The 15512-nt window shown below is 38.7% G+C and overlaps 1 protein-coding gene across 2 annotated transcripts; it reads left to right on the forward strand.

Moving 5' to 3' along the window:
- The first annotated feature begins 420 nt into the window (after window positions 1–420).
- Window positions 421–10098, forward strand: matk (megakaryocyte-associated tyrosine kinase). Of its 2 annotated transcripts, none has more exons than XM_079350472.1 (12): window positions 421–561; window positions 1180–1293; window positions 1403–1515; window positions 1885–2104; window positions 4030–4123; window positions 4203–4268; window positions 4862–4961; window positions 5154–5238; window positions 5931–6004; window positions 6103–6298; window positions 6620–6706; window positions 9041–10098. In XM_079350472.1, the coding sequence occupies exons 1-12, from the start codon at window positions 553–555 to the stop codon at window positions 9266–9268; spliced, it is 1386 nt and encodes a 461-aa protein (XP_079206598.1). In that variant the 5' UTR covers window positions 421–552; the 3' UTR covers window positions 9269–10098. The 2 variants fall into 2 exon arrangements, with proteins under 2 accessions (XP_079206598.1, XP_079206597.1); XM_079350471.1 differs by having other exon boundaries at window positions 423–561; window positions 1400–1515.
- Window positions 10099–15512: the final 5414 nt, after the last annotated feature.

The following is a 15512-nucleotide window of genomic DNA, read 5'->3' on the forward strand; positions in this document are numbered from 1 at the left end:
CGTCACTTCTTGCGTAGCCTTATGAAATATGAAGCACATTTTCCTTAATTCTAAGGAAGTGAGCTGACAAACTGTCACCGGAGCTGCAGAGCAGGACTGAGCGAATAAAAACTCCAATATCGGTTCCTTTTCCTTCTTTTTTCTTCTTCGTTTTTTTAATGATTATGGAGACAGAAGTGTCACAGCGGAGAGATATGAAGACGTGGAAGCTGCTGAAGGTCTGAGTCATAGAAGTCGTAGGGGTTTTTTTTCTTTCTCGGCTGTCCACATCTGTCCACAGAATCCGCAGGTACTGAAACATTTATGTGGAGAAGAAGGCAGACAGCACAAGGTGTCTGCCTCTGCTATTTACTTTTGATTAATGCGACAGGAGCAGCCATGCACACAAGCATCATTTGGCGCCTGTGTTTTAACCATCCTTGTTTTTCCTCGACAGCTGCAACTCTTTAAGGCATTCGTGTGTGAAGATCTACTGTGCTGTGGTGAGCAGCTATTTGACATTGTCCATTGACATTTTCTGAAACAGAATCATCCCACCGCCCAGCCCTCCTCATGGCAGAGGTATGTGACTCACTGCAGCTGTGTGCGACTACAATAGTTAGTGCTTTAAAAATGCATCAATACAAGGAGCTTAATCACGTCCAATTATCTTTGATCCAAACGATTACAAAAACGCGAAATATAACAAAATTGAATGAACTAGAAGACATAATGTCCCATGTTGGTATTTTTCTATCATTACTAATTGTGTTACTTTTTTATTTAGTCTGTAACAAAAACAATGTTTAGCCTACCAGTATTTTCTGTCCCCTCTGACTCTACAGTTAAGAAACATGAATGTAATACTGGTGGTAAACACTGAAAGCTAAACATCCCACTTTCTGCTGGCACCAGAATTTGTGTTATTTTCTGCTGATTTTTTTCCCTTTGTCCGTGGATATTTGCTGGGCTTCTTTAGGGTATTGGACAGGTGTATTGGCTGTCTGATATCACGTTTTAAGGCATTTCCCTCATGGATGTTGAAGACAAAACTTGTATTAGATACTGGGAAGTTCCGTAACAACACTAAAATGCAGTACATGTCAATTTGTTTTTAATTCAAATGATGTGTTGTTTTAGCCCAGTGCCACCATTTCATGTTAAAGTGTTGTCTTATTATTGTCCTGTATACTGCTGCAGATGAGCTGGGCTGCTGGTACTCAGTGTGTCGCTAAAGGAGACCACAGAAAACCAAAACCTGGAGAGCTAGCGTACCACAAAGGAGACATCCTCACTATAGTTGACACCAGCACGGTACTGTCATGCATGAAAGAAGCGACACACAGTTTTGATGAGAATCTTCATGCTGCAAAGTATTTTTTCCATCATATGACACATGATTATGATTTCTCTCTCCTAGAAGAAGGGATGTTACATGGTCAAACACAACAGCACAGGAGAGGAGGGACTGATCAATTCTGCCAATGTGCGCGAAAGAGAGGCTCTACAGGTGGATCCCAACCTTAGCCTCATGCCGTATGTCCCTTCTGTATTTGACACTTTTTTCATTGACCTTGAAACTTGACCAAGTACCATTGTTCTTCTTCCCTCATCAGTCGGATGCACCCGTTTTCACAAGTAGAAATGTTAGTGTGATGATAAGCCTCACTAGTTTTTATTTTTAGCTGTTACTGTGGTCACTCTAAAAATAAGAAAAGTCTTGTGACCAGACAATGTGGGCTGATGTGTGACCTACAGACAAACATTGTCACAAGTACTTTATCCCCTTCCTTTTTTTTCTGTTGTTTAAAATGACTCATGTTTCCATCTCTTTCCTATGTAAACAATTATCTGTATAATTGTTCTGACTAGTGTTCATCAATACAGCCTACTTTAATTCAACAGCTGGTTTCACGGGAAGATCTCAGGTCCAGACGCGGTGTGTAAGCTGCAGCCAGCTGAGGATGGTCTGTTCCTCGTTCGAGAGTCCATCCGCCATCCAGGCGACTACGTCCTGTGTTTGAGTGTCTCTGAAAAGGTTGTCCACTACCGGGTGATCTACAAGGACAACAAGCTGACCATCGACAACACGCAGTACTTCTACAACCTCATCGACATGATAGAGGTAAGAAGCTCCTGCTCAAGTCAGATTCACAAATACTAGACTCTCTTTTCTCGCATATTAGTGTTCCAGTTGCAATGACAGAAAAAAGGCAAAAGTCCTGCAACACCTGAAGTATGAAAGACAAATTATTTAGTGAACAAAATGCTTCAGATTGTGGCACCAATGATCACTGCACTGATCCAACTTCCCCAGTCCTTACACTGATATCTTGGCTTTTTGGTATCTTTAAATGAGAGCCAATCAGTTAACAGTGTTCAATGCAAATGACATTTGAACAAATAATCATATGTTAAAGAAAATATAAGGTTTCTTTTAACTTACACATGATTTAAACTAATTGCACAAACTTTGACGATATCAGATATCAGAAGATGTGGAACTTGTATGCATGCCTTCAAAAGGTTTACTTTTGAATTTTGCAATATTTCTGAGAGGAAAAAATATACCTTTGACTTTGTTTAAATGATAACTTGCATTTAAATCAGTATCTCTCTAGAGTTTGCTATGTGTCTTTTAATTTGCTTGATAAACCCATTAGCTGTGTTTGAAATTTCTCTCTGGCTGCTCTAGCTCCTACTGTAAAATGTACAGTTTTGTCCTTATTAAGTTTTAAAAAGTTCTTGCTCATCCATACATTTATACCACAGAGACTAGCCATAAGAGATTGAAGTGCATTGGGGTCATAGGGGGACACAGAAATGTCTAATTTAACATTGGAATACACATGCTATTTGACATTGTGTGGTGTTTCAGAGTGGAAGCATGGATAATGAAAATCAAATAGGTCCAAAAATGCTTCTAGAGGGATACCATATTAAAATCACGAGTCTCTGACACACAAGCACCGAGACTGTGCTTGTGTGCAAAGCTGTTTGTTAAAATGATAAGAGCTGAACCAGTCTAAGATACATTTTTAATCTATAATCATTCTGATATTATTCACTACTTTAAGTAGGATAGTCTCTGTGCTGTGGTTTATTTAAATCTGATGGTGGTGTTGGAGAAAAAGTCAGAGGATCACAACAGTACATAGGACCCTTTCTGGGACCATTCATTCTTGTAAAAGAGATTGTGGCTTCTGTTTCTGTGTCTCTCCAAAAAAAACCCTTACGCATGAACGACACCTGTACGAATGTGTATTATTCATAAGTCATCATGATTTTGAGATGGACATTTCTGTGAAAAATAGCCCTTTAAGAGAAAGAGTTTTTTGGAGCTTTGAAACTTCACACTTGTTTGAATGCTTCATGTCCAACACAGTCACAGAGACCTGTTCAGGCAAAACAAAACTCCCTCACTCACATGCAATTATTTACTCATGATGAGCCATGGCCAACGTGACATGATGTGAATGATTGTACCTCATCATCTGTAATCAGGCAGCCTTCAGCTGCAGCAATAGGACATATGATTGCTCAGTTTCAATACTTATTTATGGCTCTACAAAGCAGAAACAGGAAAACACATGAAGTACAGCCTGTTTGTGGTGTATGTATTTTCAGCCTGTGTGTGGTTTGGTATGTGAGAGATATATTTAAAGCTTTCCTGTTTTGGGCAAGGAGGATAGACTTCATGGTATGGCCTGCTGTTGTTCAGAAACATCTTATCAGCGAAACACAGATGGCTGAGGGCCTGAGTCTGAGCACTGGACTAACCCCGGAGAGGAAACAGAGGCAGTTATAGATGAATACTAGGGTATAAATGCTCTGTCTGACTGATGGCAGACAGCTGACTGAAAACACAGACTCTGATGTGTCTGATGTGTGTGTTAGAAATGTTGCATATTAGTGTTATATGCCCAGTATGCTTTGTGCTTTTAACACTTCTGTTAGTGAGACATCTTGAGCTGCGTGTGTTTGCATTTGAGGGTGTTTGCATTTTGTGTATGGTAGTGTGGTTAGGTACACTTGTGTTTTTTTTTGCAGTTCTACTCAAAGAACAAAGGTTCCATTGCTACAACTCTTCTGAAGCCCAAACAGAAACATGGGACCAAGTCGGCCGAGGTGGAGCTGTCTAAAAGTAAGTGTGATGTCAAAGATACATTCAAGTGTGAAACGGTGTGTGTCAGGTTTACTCTAGTGCTCGTGTCTCTCTCCAGCTGGATGGCTGCTGGACATTTCAAAGCTTACACTGGGAGAACATATCGGAGAAGGGGAGTTTGGTGGTGAGACACTCTTCTTATTTTCTATTTTCTTTTTGTACAGTATCAGTCGAACTGAAAATACATTCACATAGCATTGTGCCCACTGAAAAGATAGTAACATACAGCAGGCTAATTCTTACTTTACAGCCTGGCTCTTGCAGAGGTTTTCTTTTTGACTATTGGCTTAGAAATTCACAATTGAACATGGAAAGTTTTCCCCTAAGATTGTTAATGGGGTAAGGAAACATTTGTAAAGAAAAAAGTTAATACTGAGGAAGTAGGTAGGCAATAAAGTAAAATAAAAATTCTGATGATATTGTATTCTCACTAATTTCTTGGAAAAAGTCAGATAAAGTTTGATTGTAAGGTTAAATGAACTTTTATTGTTACTACTGTTAACTATCAATTATGTATATTTTATCTATCCATCATTGGTGGGTTAATCTCATGTAGCTCTGGGCAATGACAGCTTTGTTTCTTTTTTTACCGTCTCAATATTGTTATCCAGTCACACAGTAGCATTAATAAGATAGATAGATAGATAGATAGATACTTTATTGATCCCGAGGGAAATTCAATAAGACTTCATCCTGACATGTGACTCTCATCCTCAGCTGTGTATGAAGGAGAGTACATGGGCCAGAGGGTGGCAGTGAAGACTATTAAATGTGATGTCACAGCTCAGGCCTTCCTGCAGGAAACAACAGTCATGACGTGAGGCCACGATTTCCTCAATTCATGTGTTCATTGTTTCAAAATAAACAAACAAAACAGCTTTTAGTGAGTTCAATCAATAGAAACAATGGACTCCCTCTGTTTGAAAGTGTTCCTATCATTTGTAATTAGCTGTTCAGCTGTTTATTTCTGCTGTCAGTTTGTTTTAAAATAAAGTTTTACTTCTTCCAGGAAGCTGCAGCATAAAAACCTGGTGCGATTGTTGGGCGTCATCCTCCACAAAGGGCTTCACATTGTCACAGAGCTCATGACTAAGGTACAGGAGGCGACGTTTTCATCACTGTTTTAATAACAACCAGCAACAAGGACTCAGGCATCTCATTATGTTTCATCATTAATCAGAAGTAGCAAATAGTTAGCGAAACAAGTATCTCAATGCAGATTTCTAATGTTGTGTCCTCGCTGGTTGACCAAGTTAAATGTGCAACCTCAGAAAAAGTAGGTCAATGGTCGCACTGCAGGTGTTCATTTATTTGTGTGTTCATTTATCAGCATGTAAATATAAGTATATTTAATTTTCTTTTTTTATCTCTCATATGTAAATGCCTGACCTTAAACTTGTATTGTTTTCTAACAAAGCCTTTGTGACTACTTTGCCAAATTTAATACAAGGCTGTTCTATGCTGCAAGAATCTAACGATGCAGTGGTATGCTAACGATGGCGGTGCAGCTTGCAAGAATTAGAGTCTTCCTTCCTCTCCTGGTTAATGACATTAGGCAAGATGCCAGAAGCTTATTGTGATTTCTGCTTCCCTGTTGTTGTATATTACAACTTAAGGGTGGCGTGAAGCACAAAATAACAGTTGCAGGGTAGATTAGCACATTCACAAATATGCTGCAGCATGAAAAAGTTACTCTTGGTTTGTTGTTAGTGTTATGTTCCCCTTAATCTAACTGAAACATCTTTGAATAGAAGCTCACTCAAACGTATTTTATTCTTTGTTTCAGGGAAACCTTGTTAACTTTCTGAGGACGAGAGGACGTTCAGTCGTGAGCTTGGATCAGCTTCTTCACTTTGCTCTGTGAGTTTAAACTTCAAACACAGTTGCTGTGTGTTGAACAGTTTATAGTCCAAAGTAAATCTCAACCTTGTTGGTCTGTCACCTGTGCATGTCACCAGCGATGTGTGTGAGGGGATGGGCTACCTGGAATCAAAGAAGTTGGTGCACAGAGACTTAGCAGCTCGTAACGTGTTGGTCTCTGACGACAGCGTGGCCAAGGTCAGTGACTTTGGCTTGACAAAGTTGAACTTGAAGGAGTCGGATAACGTCAAACTGCCCGTCAAATGGACCGCCCCCGAAGCTCTGAAGAAAGAGGTCAGTTTAAAGCGGCTCTGATATTTTTCTTTTACCTGGGATTGGGATTTTATTGCTGTACTCTTTAACTGACAATCAAATAAAAATGATTAGTGCCCTATGTTCATCCATAATATAACTACTTTTGTCATTTATTATTTACATCTTTGTTTGATATGGATAGAAGACTCTACATTTTTACAACTTCTGACCTCATGTCAACTCGTGTACTTTTAGTAAAGCATGATACATTTCTATACATGTTAACATTCCTAATGTATGCAAATATATGTAAAAATGTACATGTCTATATTTAATTTTACATTTGCTCCTGTTATGTAGAAATTCTCCACAAAGTCGGATGTGTGGAGCTATGGTGTTCTCATGTGGGAGATCTTCTCTTATGGTCGTCAACCTTACCCAAAGATGGTATGTATGGCATCTGCATTACATTGGGATAATATTATTTGCTTTGTGTGTGTGTGTTTGTGTTGGTATGGTTGTATCACTAGGTTTTATATACATTTCTGATATCTCCGTTACAATATAATGTGTGATGAATCAATAATTAGACATTTTGATAGATAAATATGCTCTCTTGTCAATAGTTATTATAAAAAGGTCATTGGTTTAACTCAATTGCTAGGCTAAAGAAGAGTTATTATAAGAACGTACATTTCACTCTGTAGTGTCTATTAGTTAAATATGGAGCGACAGTCAGAGGACAATAAGCTAAAGACTCAGTATAAAAACTAGAAACAGCTTGTCTACCAGCCCCTCTTAATTTTACTTTTAAAGTTGAGGTGTTATACATTATGTTACAGACTATTTCTTGCCCTTTCTTGACAATTTAGTTTCATGGACTCGCCTAAATTCATCTTCTTTTTTTTTTTTTAAAGATTTATTTTTGGCCTTTTTGCCTTTATTGATAGAGTCAGAGGACAGTGGATAGAGTCGGAAGGGGGGAGAGAGTGGGGAGAGACATGCGGGAAAGAGGCCACAGGCCGGACGCGAACCCGGGCCGCCCGCGCGAGGAGCAAAGCCTCGCAACATGGTACGCGCGCGCACGCTGCCGCTGCGCTATCGGCGCCCCCCCTAAATTCATCTTCTAATCCAACTTCCTGACTCTTCTGAAAGAGACGGGCAAGAGTTTCAAGCTGGTTACAAAGTTTCTTTTCAATGTCATGTCAAGATCTGTGTCTCTGGTGAGTGGTAGGGTGGAGAGCTGCAGGGCCCGGTGGTCAGATTCCCCAGTAGGTCATCATCTCAAAGGACTTAGCGTGTCTGAGCAGGAAACCAATGAGGTCACTGACATCGGGAGTAAATCAGTGCGGATAGAGGTTTAGCAGACAGGAGGAGCTAAGAAGAACTCCACTGTTCATGTACATCGTGATAGGAAGAATAGAATTTAACTTATTGTTGTAAGTAATTAATTAATCTACTTTGTGGGAGGAAGGGACCGTACATGTCCAAGTCAGATCAGGTAGGTGTATGTCGTAACAGAGTTTGACGTCACAAACAAGCAGGATCATGTTGACACTATGACAGCGACACTGTCTAAAGAGTGGAAACTAGGCTACTTAAACACAGATCTAGATGTAGCAGCAGGTCATCTCAGCTGAGGTGATTTGTGTCTTGGCTGATGGTTCGGTGAGGACAGAAGGATCAGGCAGCATTAATCGAACGGACAATTAGCCCCGCACTCAAGGTCTGCATTCGTCTTTTGCACCTTTCATCAGGTGGCATCCATTTAATGCAGATGATTACCTCCTAATTACAGCCTGTTTAACACATACGCAGTCTAATTTATGTTGGCCTATTAAGTTATCCGCTGGCAGAGTGAGCGAACAGACAGCCAAAGTTCAATTCTATTTATCCTGCTGGAAGAAGAGCATGTTGTATATCACATGGAGATCGCCATGAAGTCTAGATTGTCCTTCCACATCAGGTCAACTTTTAAATTATGCAAGCTAAGTTTTATTTATTCTAATTCAACACACTAACTGAGATTTATTTTTAGTATTTAACTCATCAGTATTCACTGTCAGTCAGTTTGTACAACAACATAATGTCAAAGGTAAGATCATGGCCGACCTCTCTCACCCTGCACACTGACTGTTTGAGACTCTCCCCTCTGGTAAGACGCTGTGTGGTCCATCAGGACCAAAACCTCTCGCCACAAGAACCCTTTCTTCCCCTCAGCTGTCAGCCTCATGAATAATGTCCCCGCTCTCTCTTCAGCCCCACAGTCAGAAAACATCACAGTAATATGAAGGCTGAAATTGTTTCTTTTACGTGTTACATTAACCCTCACTGGACTTTAAATGATAGATAGATAGCTAGATACTTTATTGATCCCGAGGGAAATTCAAGGCATCCAGTAGCAGTATACAGACAGGCAGGACACAAGACATTAGTTACAATACACACCCGCTGTCCCCCCTCCCCTCTGTATACAAAAGAGGGGAGGGGGGAAATGTATGTTCTTACATGCACTCTATTGCACCTTTTGTGTTATTTATTATTCTTTGTATTTGACATTTTTAAATTCTATTTTATATATTTGTAATTGCTGCTTACATTTTATTTTACTTAAGTTCTTGCTATTTTGGCTTTATTTCTCTAGTTAACTGTTTTTGCACTAATACACAGAGACAAATTCCTTGCATGTGTAAATGTACCAAGGAATAAAATCAGATTTTGATGTCACACTTTCCTCTTCTTCCTCACCGATCTGGCCTTCATCTCCTTCCACTCATTTAGTCCCTGCACGAGGTGAAGGAGAGGGTGGAGGGGGGCTATCGCATGGAGGCTCCAGAGGACTGCCCCCCCAGTGTATACTCCCTGATGAAGATATGCTGGGAGCAGGAGCCGCGCAGGAGACCCACTTTTCACAAACTAAGAGAGAAACTTGAAAAAGAGACAGGAAAACTCGGCCTCGACACGGGGTCTGTGTGTCGGGAGGGGATATGGTCCGGATCGGGATGCTGATCTTAGTATGGACTCTAGTGCAACTTCACACACATTTTAACACACCACAAGATTTTCTTATAAACATAAAGACAGAGGGAGATGGATTGTGGACGGCAGTTTGCTAACGAAACATTAACGTTGGCAACCAGAACACTTGTTTCCTCCTTTTCTTTTTTTCAATGCGTTCATACAATCTGTTCCCCGATTGTTGTGTCATAATCTCACACCCTTTGCACTTTACTTGATGGGTGTTACACATCAACACTGGACACCCAAAGAGGTTGTCAACACAACAACTAAAAAAGGAAGTTCCATCAGAAGTCAAGGTCTACTGTCGGATACAGACACTGAACAACCCTGGCGTTATACATGAGACACTTACACATGAGGCATTATATGGGCCTATACATTGTCTTTCTTATTTGCCTTTAACAACTTGATGCTGTAAGCTGGATGATGAGAAAACTTGGTTGTGGTAAGTAAAGCTACTCATTTATTGGCCCAAAATTTTAAGTCTGATTTTTTAACAAGCTAAAAGTGGAAGCAGTCAACATTACTATATATCCCTAAACAGTGAATTTACGGAATCATTCAATACTGAACCAACTAAATGGGATTTCAGGTTTTCTACAATGTGTTCATAAAAGTGTTCTATAACACATTTAGATTCACATAAGGTTTAAATTCAAGGCCTGTAAGAAAATCCGCGAGAGCTGCTTAAAGTTGGGGTACCCAGAACCTTATCGGTGGAAAGTTGAAAATGTTAACCTCAGGACTGTGGTAGCTCATGAGGGGTCAAACTTGGAGTTCTTTAGGATTCTGAATCCATTGTAAGCATTGGTGGGGGGGGGGGAAACTGCCACACTTACTTTCACATGTATATTTAAAATTAGCTTTATTTGTTGATTTCAATATCTGAAATACTAGTTAAAAAGAAGACTGCAGCACCTTGTCAAAACTCCCATGGGCCCAGGTCTGAGTCTTCTCCAGTCTATACATCACTAAGTAAGTATAGTTTATTTATATAGCACCTTTCAAGAGCAGATGTGACAAAGTGCTTCACAATCAAACAAATGAGAGATAATACAAACAGTCACTTAAAATTAAATGCATAAAGTTCAAACAAAAGAAAGTCTGAACAGATGGGTCCACAGAGGTCAAAGCTCTCAGTTCTTGGGAAGACCGTTAACAAATGTAGGAAACACAACCTCAAAGACACAGTCTCCTTTGGTTTTAAGCCTTGTTCGAGGAACAACCAGTACATGCTGGTTTTAGTAGGCATCAGTAACGTACTGTAAGCTGGAGCTTGACCATGCAAGGCTGAAAATACAACAATAAACATTTTAAACTGAATTCTAAAACTTACTCTCAATGACAAGACTTATGGATAAGTGTCACATGAGACCTTCTGGATGATCCTGTCAACAGCTTAGCAGCATTCTGGACCACTTGTAGGCGTTTCACAGAAGTGGCACTAAGACATGTAAACAGAGAATTACAATAATCAGGCCTTGATGAATCTAAAGCATGAACAACCATCTGTAGCTCAGCTCTGGTCACAACAGGTCTGAGTTTTGCTATACAGTGTTCAGAGGCTGTTTGTGAAATCTAATTACATGTTGAGTAAATATCCTGCATACAGCCACAAGGCAAAGGTTTTAAGGAGAATTAAAATTAATAAGAAAATATATACAATACTATATGCATATATCAAACTAAAAGGTATGTGCATGTGAACCAAAAGCATTTGTCTGGTCAAACTAAACTATAAATGACAACGATTATGGGCAGTGTAGTGTGTTTTAAGTCAGTTCCATATCCACCATCCTGCTGCAGTTAATTCACTCTGGAGCATCAAACATACATGTTGAGGGAAAGAAAAAGGTCTTTGTTGAATTTAATCACAGTCCAGATAATCTGATTGTATCCAGCATTAATGCTTAGCATTATGCCAGAGACACAGCTTAATAAGAAAAATACTGCATTTTTTGTGAGTATACAGAGAGCAAAGAATTAATTTAAATACTTAGAGCAGTAGTGTGTGCTTGTGTGCAGAAAATATTTGGCAGTTCATTACTTGCAGGTTCTGTGCAGGCCGTTTGTTTAATCTGCCACAGCACTGAAATCAAAGATGAACTTTAGTAGGAATCTGGTTTCACTGATTTAGTCCTCTCTAGAGAGAAAGCCTTCGTACCACCTTTGACACTTTGTCACCTCACTGGTCACCAAACTTGGGGCAGATTTTGATTCATTCATTCATAGTTACGTAATTTCTGTCGGAAACACGGCATGTTACTACTTTCTCTTCCCCCTGTATTTGGATTTGAGATTATAGGAGAGACTTTGTATTAGTCAGTGTCCTCTTGGGATCTTTTAGCGTATTGGCAAGTACACAATGTTTTCTGATTTCCTTCTCTAAAGGGAAAGACGGTTTTGACTGCGGATGATTGTTTTACATTTTCACAAATATGGTCTATTTATTAAACTACTTGAACCACTTGCATCACCGCATGTGAATTTCAGCCGCTTTTCAGTTAAATACAATTTAAGATTCATCTTTCTGATAAGAATAATACAAATTCAGTTCAAAATGACCCCTTGGTTTTTTTAGCTGCTTTCACGTCATAACACAAAATTAAAGATGTCATTTGAGTTAAGTCTATGTAAGCCTGGTATTTGTCTCTGTCCTGTGAGGCCGACCCCAAATTGAGGTTTGATCCTACATCTCTTGTTTTCACACAGTGCAGGCCTAGGTCCTTCTCCATTTGTTCAATCTTTTTTTTCTCTAATGGGATGAGCTGCAATTTTATGCACAATGTTTTATAAGGGAACCACATGTTAAAAAAGATCAAATATTTGCTGTTCTTAATGGAGGAAGAGTTATTCTCTAAATAAAAGCAGTTGTTGTCATGCTGTTTGGTAAGAATGTATTTTTTACTCTATCCAGGAAAGCCTCCTAGATTTTTAATTGTACAAATCTGTATTAACTTGAATTCCTGGAGTGTGAAGGAATAATAAACCGTGGCACAGATCTCCAAACCCTTCGGCTGAAGTCTTTAAGTCCTGTATACATGAATAGATGTGATTCTTTAATACTTCGATAATGAAGCCACCCTTATACTGTACTTGTTTTGGGGCTTTTTTGCCTTCAGTCTGGCTTCAGACGTCTAAGGCTTTTTGCCTTTAAAGAACAATACTGATGCTGTTTGCCTTAATGGCCTTCTTAGTGGATGTAAACATCACAACAAAAATCAGCTCTTGAGCTTTTGCTAAGCTATTTTACACACAAAGCAACAATGTAACGTAAACCAATTGAGAAACTGTTGAGGTGACTATCATCCAGTCCAAGGTTGGTTTTTAAACATAGTGTGGATATTATCCTCTAATTCAATTTGAGTTAACACATTCATTCATAATTTGCTGGACTAAAGTGCAGGGATAACAAAGAGGTGTTGCAGCTCAAAAATTAAAAGCATGCATCTAAACAACGGTAATACCATATCAGTTTAGAGCACATTTAATAGCTCCTTAACCATGTCAGCCAACATGGCACATGATGTATGAATGTGCAGCAGAGTGTGTGTAGGAACAAACTAAACTGGTTGCTAAAGAGTTAAGTGGTTAATTTGGTTTAAGTAGATGTAGATCATGATCACATCAAAAGGACTGAGGCCAAGAGGAAAACAGCAGGCTGGCTCTCTACGCAAATACAGGTATTAGACTTACTATAATCCTCAAGAGCAGGTTCATCACCTCTTATATCCAGAATTATGCGTTGTGTTCTGGGTTTTCTTGTAACTATTGATTTTTACTCAAAATTATTCATGGTCATTTTACTCACCACTTCATGAAAACATGAACCAGTAATAAAGCCTTTGAGTAGACTGTAGGTATCACTGTTGAGCAGATGCATGGAGTGCTGCATTGGTGTTCAAAATTATTTTGGTAATTCTTCCTTGTGGTGCTCTTCAATGTATAGGATCACACCGATATCCTTGTAAAAGTCATGTGCCATGCCTTAGTAACCACCTTTCCATGAATGTTAGCTCTTTGATTAGTATGATAAAGGTGAACATGTTAAAAAATTGCATGCATGTCACAGTCTCGCCAATTGAGTTTAAAAACCATCAGTTTCTTGGTTATGATTTTATTAAAGAGGTATTGCCATTGAAATGTCTAAAACACTATCATCCAGTTATTGAACATTCTAATGTTTTTAAATAATTTATTAATCCCCAAGAGGGAGATTATGTATGTAAACAAACCATTGGGAAACATGTCTAGTTACTATCAATGGCAGCAGACTCGAGTAGCAATTGACCAACTTGCAAAATCATTTAAGCTTTTCAAGGTAGATTTTGGTGTTCCCATGTTCCTTTTTGTGTAGCCTAAAGTGGCTTTTGATGAGTGGTTGATTAGTAAATGCTAAGCAATCAAAGATAACTAAATGAATGACTAATGTGTTAACCATGTGTTACTCAAGGAATTATCTTCTTTTCATAGTAGTTGCTTTCCTTTGAAGTAACAATATTGTGCATTTACAAACATAAGTGAAAAAAAAAAAAAAAGACTAGCCGGACACCAATTAAATTAAGGTATAATAAACAAGGAATGTGAAGTGGTGTCAAGTTTATTTGTAAAGCACATTTAAAACACCTCACATTGACCTAAGTGCTGTAAGTGTTACCCATAGCTGCTAGATGGAGCAGACATACAAATCCAATTATATTACATTTTCACTGACGGAAGAAGCAGCCAGTTTCAAATCAGCTATTTCATGGATATTTGCATCATTTGCAGTTTTCACATTAAAACATCTACAAAGGGCAACAGAAACACAGCCATAGAAAAAGGTTAAGTTCAGTGACTGAATTCACTGAACTGAGACTTATCAGAAATCTTTTTGGTACAAACCCTGCCCCACATTATATGCAGGTTGTTCATTTAGACATTCCCATAAGTTGAAAATGTGTACATAGGGACCAAACATTTTTCTGTGACAGGCTGTAATCATAATCATTTTTGCTGTAAGTTGAGAATTTTAATAAGGGGTGGAATCTCACTTTTAAAGCCAACCTCAAGTGGCCACTTAAAAAACTGCTGTTTTATTTTGCTCTTTCATATCATATTACACTTCTTTGTTTTTTTTTCTAGGATTGCTTTGTAATAATTTGTACAGTTTTGCATGTTATAGATGTAATCATTTGGTTCACTTTGACCTGATGGAGACCATTGAGACGTATGACTTAGTTGTTTACTCCAACCTCCCATTTATTTTGCTTCTATTTTACTGTTTTACACAGTAAATGAGCAAGTTCCTGTAACTGTGATGTACAACTCTTGTAAAGGGCTATATACTTGTGTATAGGTCCAACATTCTGCCCCAGGTATGTAGCACTGCATAATTAGTGTGTTTGAGTGAGTGTGTGTGATTTTGCATGACAGAGAATCACATGAATTTGCTTTTCCTGTCACACCACCAACTCACCCTTCCTATGCCTCTCCCCTTCCCCCTTTCTCCCTCCCCCCTCTCCCCACCGCCCGCAGTAAGCTGACACTGTGCATGTTAGCTGCGTTTACTTCTAATAGGATCAGAGGGACTTACATTGTCATCTGATAAAACTGAGAAGCTCGATAACACACTGCCCCTGTTTAACAAATCTATGCTCAATTAGGGAATCAGAGAAACAATCAAAGGACAAAAATGAATTAACAAGATCCTGAGGGATAATGGAGACCCTTCAACCAACTTTAATTGTTGACACTGAGAGTCATTTTTAGTCAGTGGTGGCTCTAATGGGAATTAAAGAAATATATGTTAATGAGCAACATGTGGTTCATAATAGGGGAATCTGGATAACCAATGCCTCAGTTAAATCAGATATTTTTGGCATTTGATGTATTGGTTTTTAAATTAATATGCTCTTTTATAGATTAGATTAGAGTTTATAGATTAGATAGTGATAGTAGATAATAGATAGTGTCAAACGTGTTTCATCGTGCCTTTCAATCAGGTTAAACATTTCCAGATGTCTTTTGCATCTTTTAATGAATGTTTGCTTGAAAAATGAATTTTCAAAATCATAACTTTTTCACATTGTTTTTTTACATTCATGGCTGGTGTGTTTAGCTATCGATGTGTAAGCTTTATTGGGGGGTAATGGAAACTGTCAAGCTGGACAGGACATTAAGGGGAGGAATTTATTTTATTTTAGAATCATGGATTTTCTTACATTAAAAACATATATTTATTGTTTAAATT

Source organism: Symphodus melops, assembly GCF_947650265.1.
Source record: "Symphodus melops genome assembly, chromosome: 8".
NCBI lineage: Eukaryota > Metazoa > Chordata > Actinopteri > Labriformes > Labridae > Symphodus > Symphodus melops.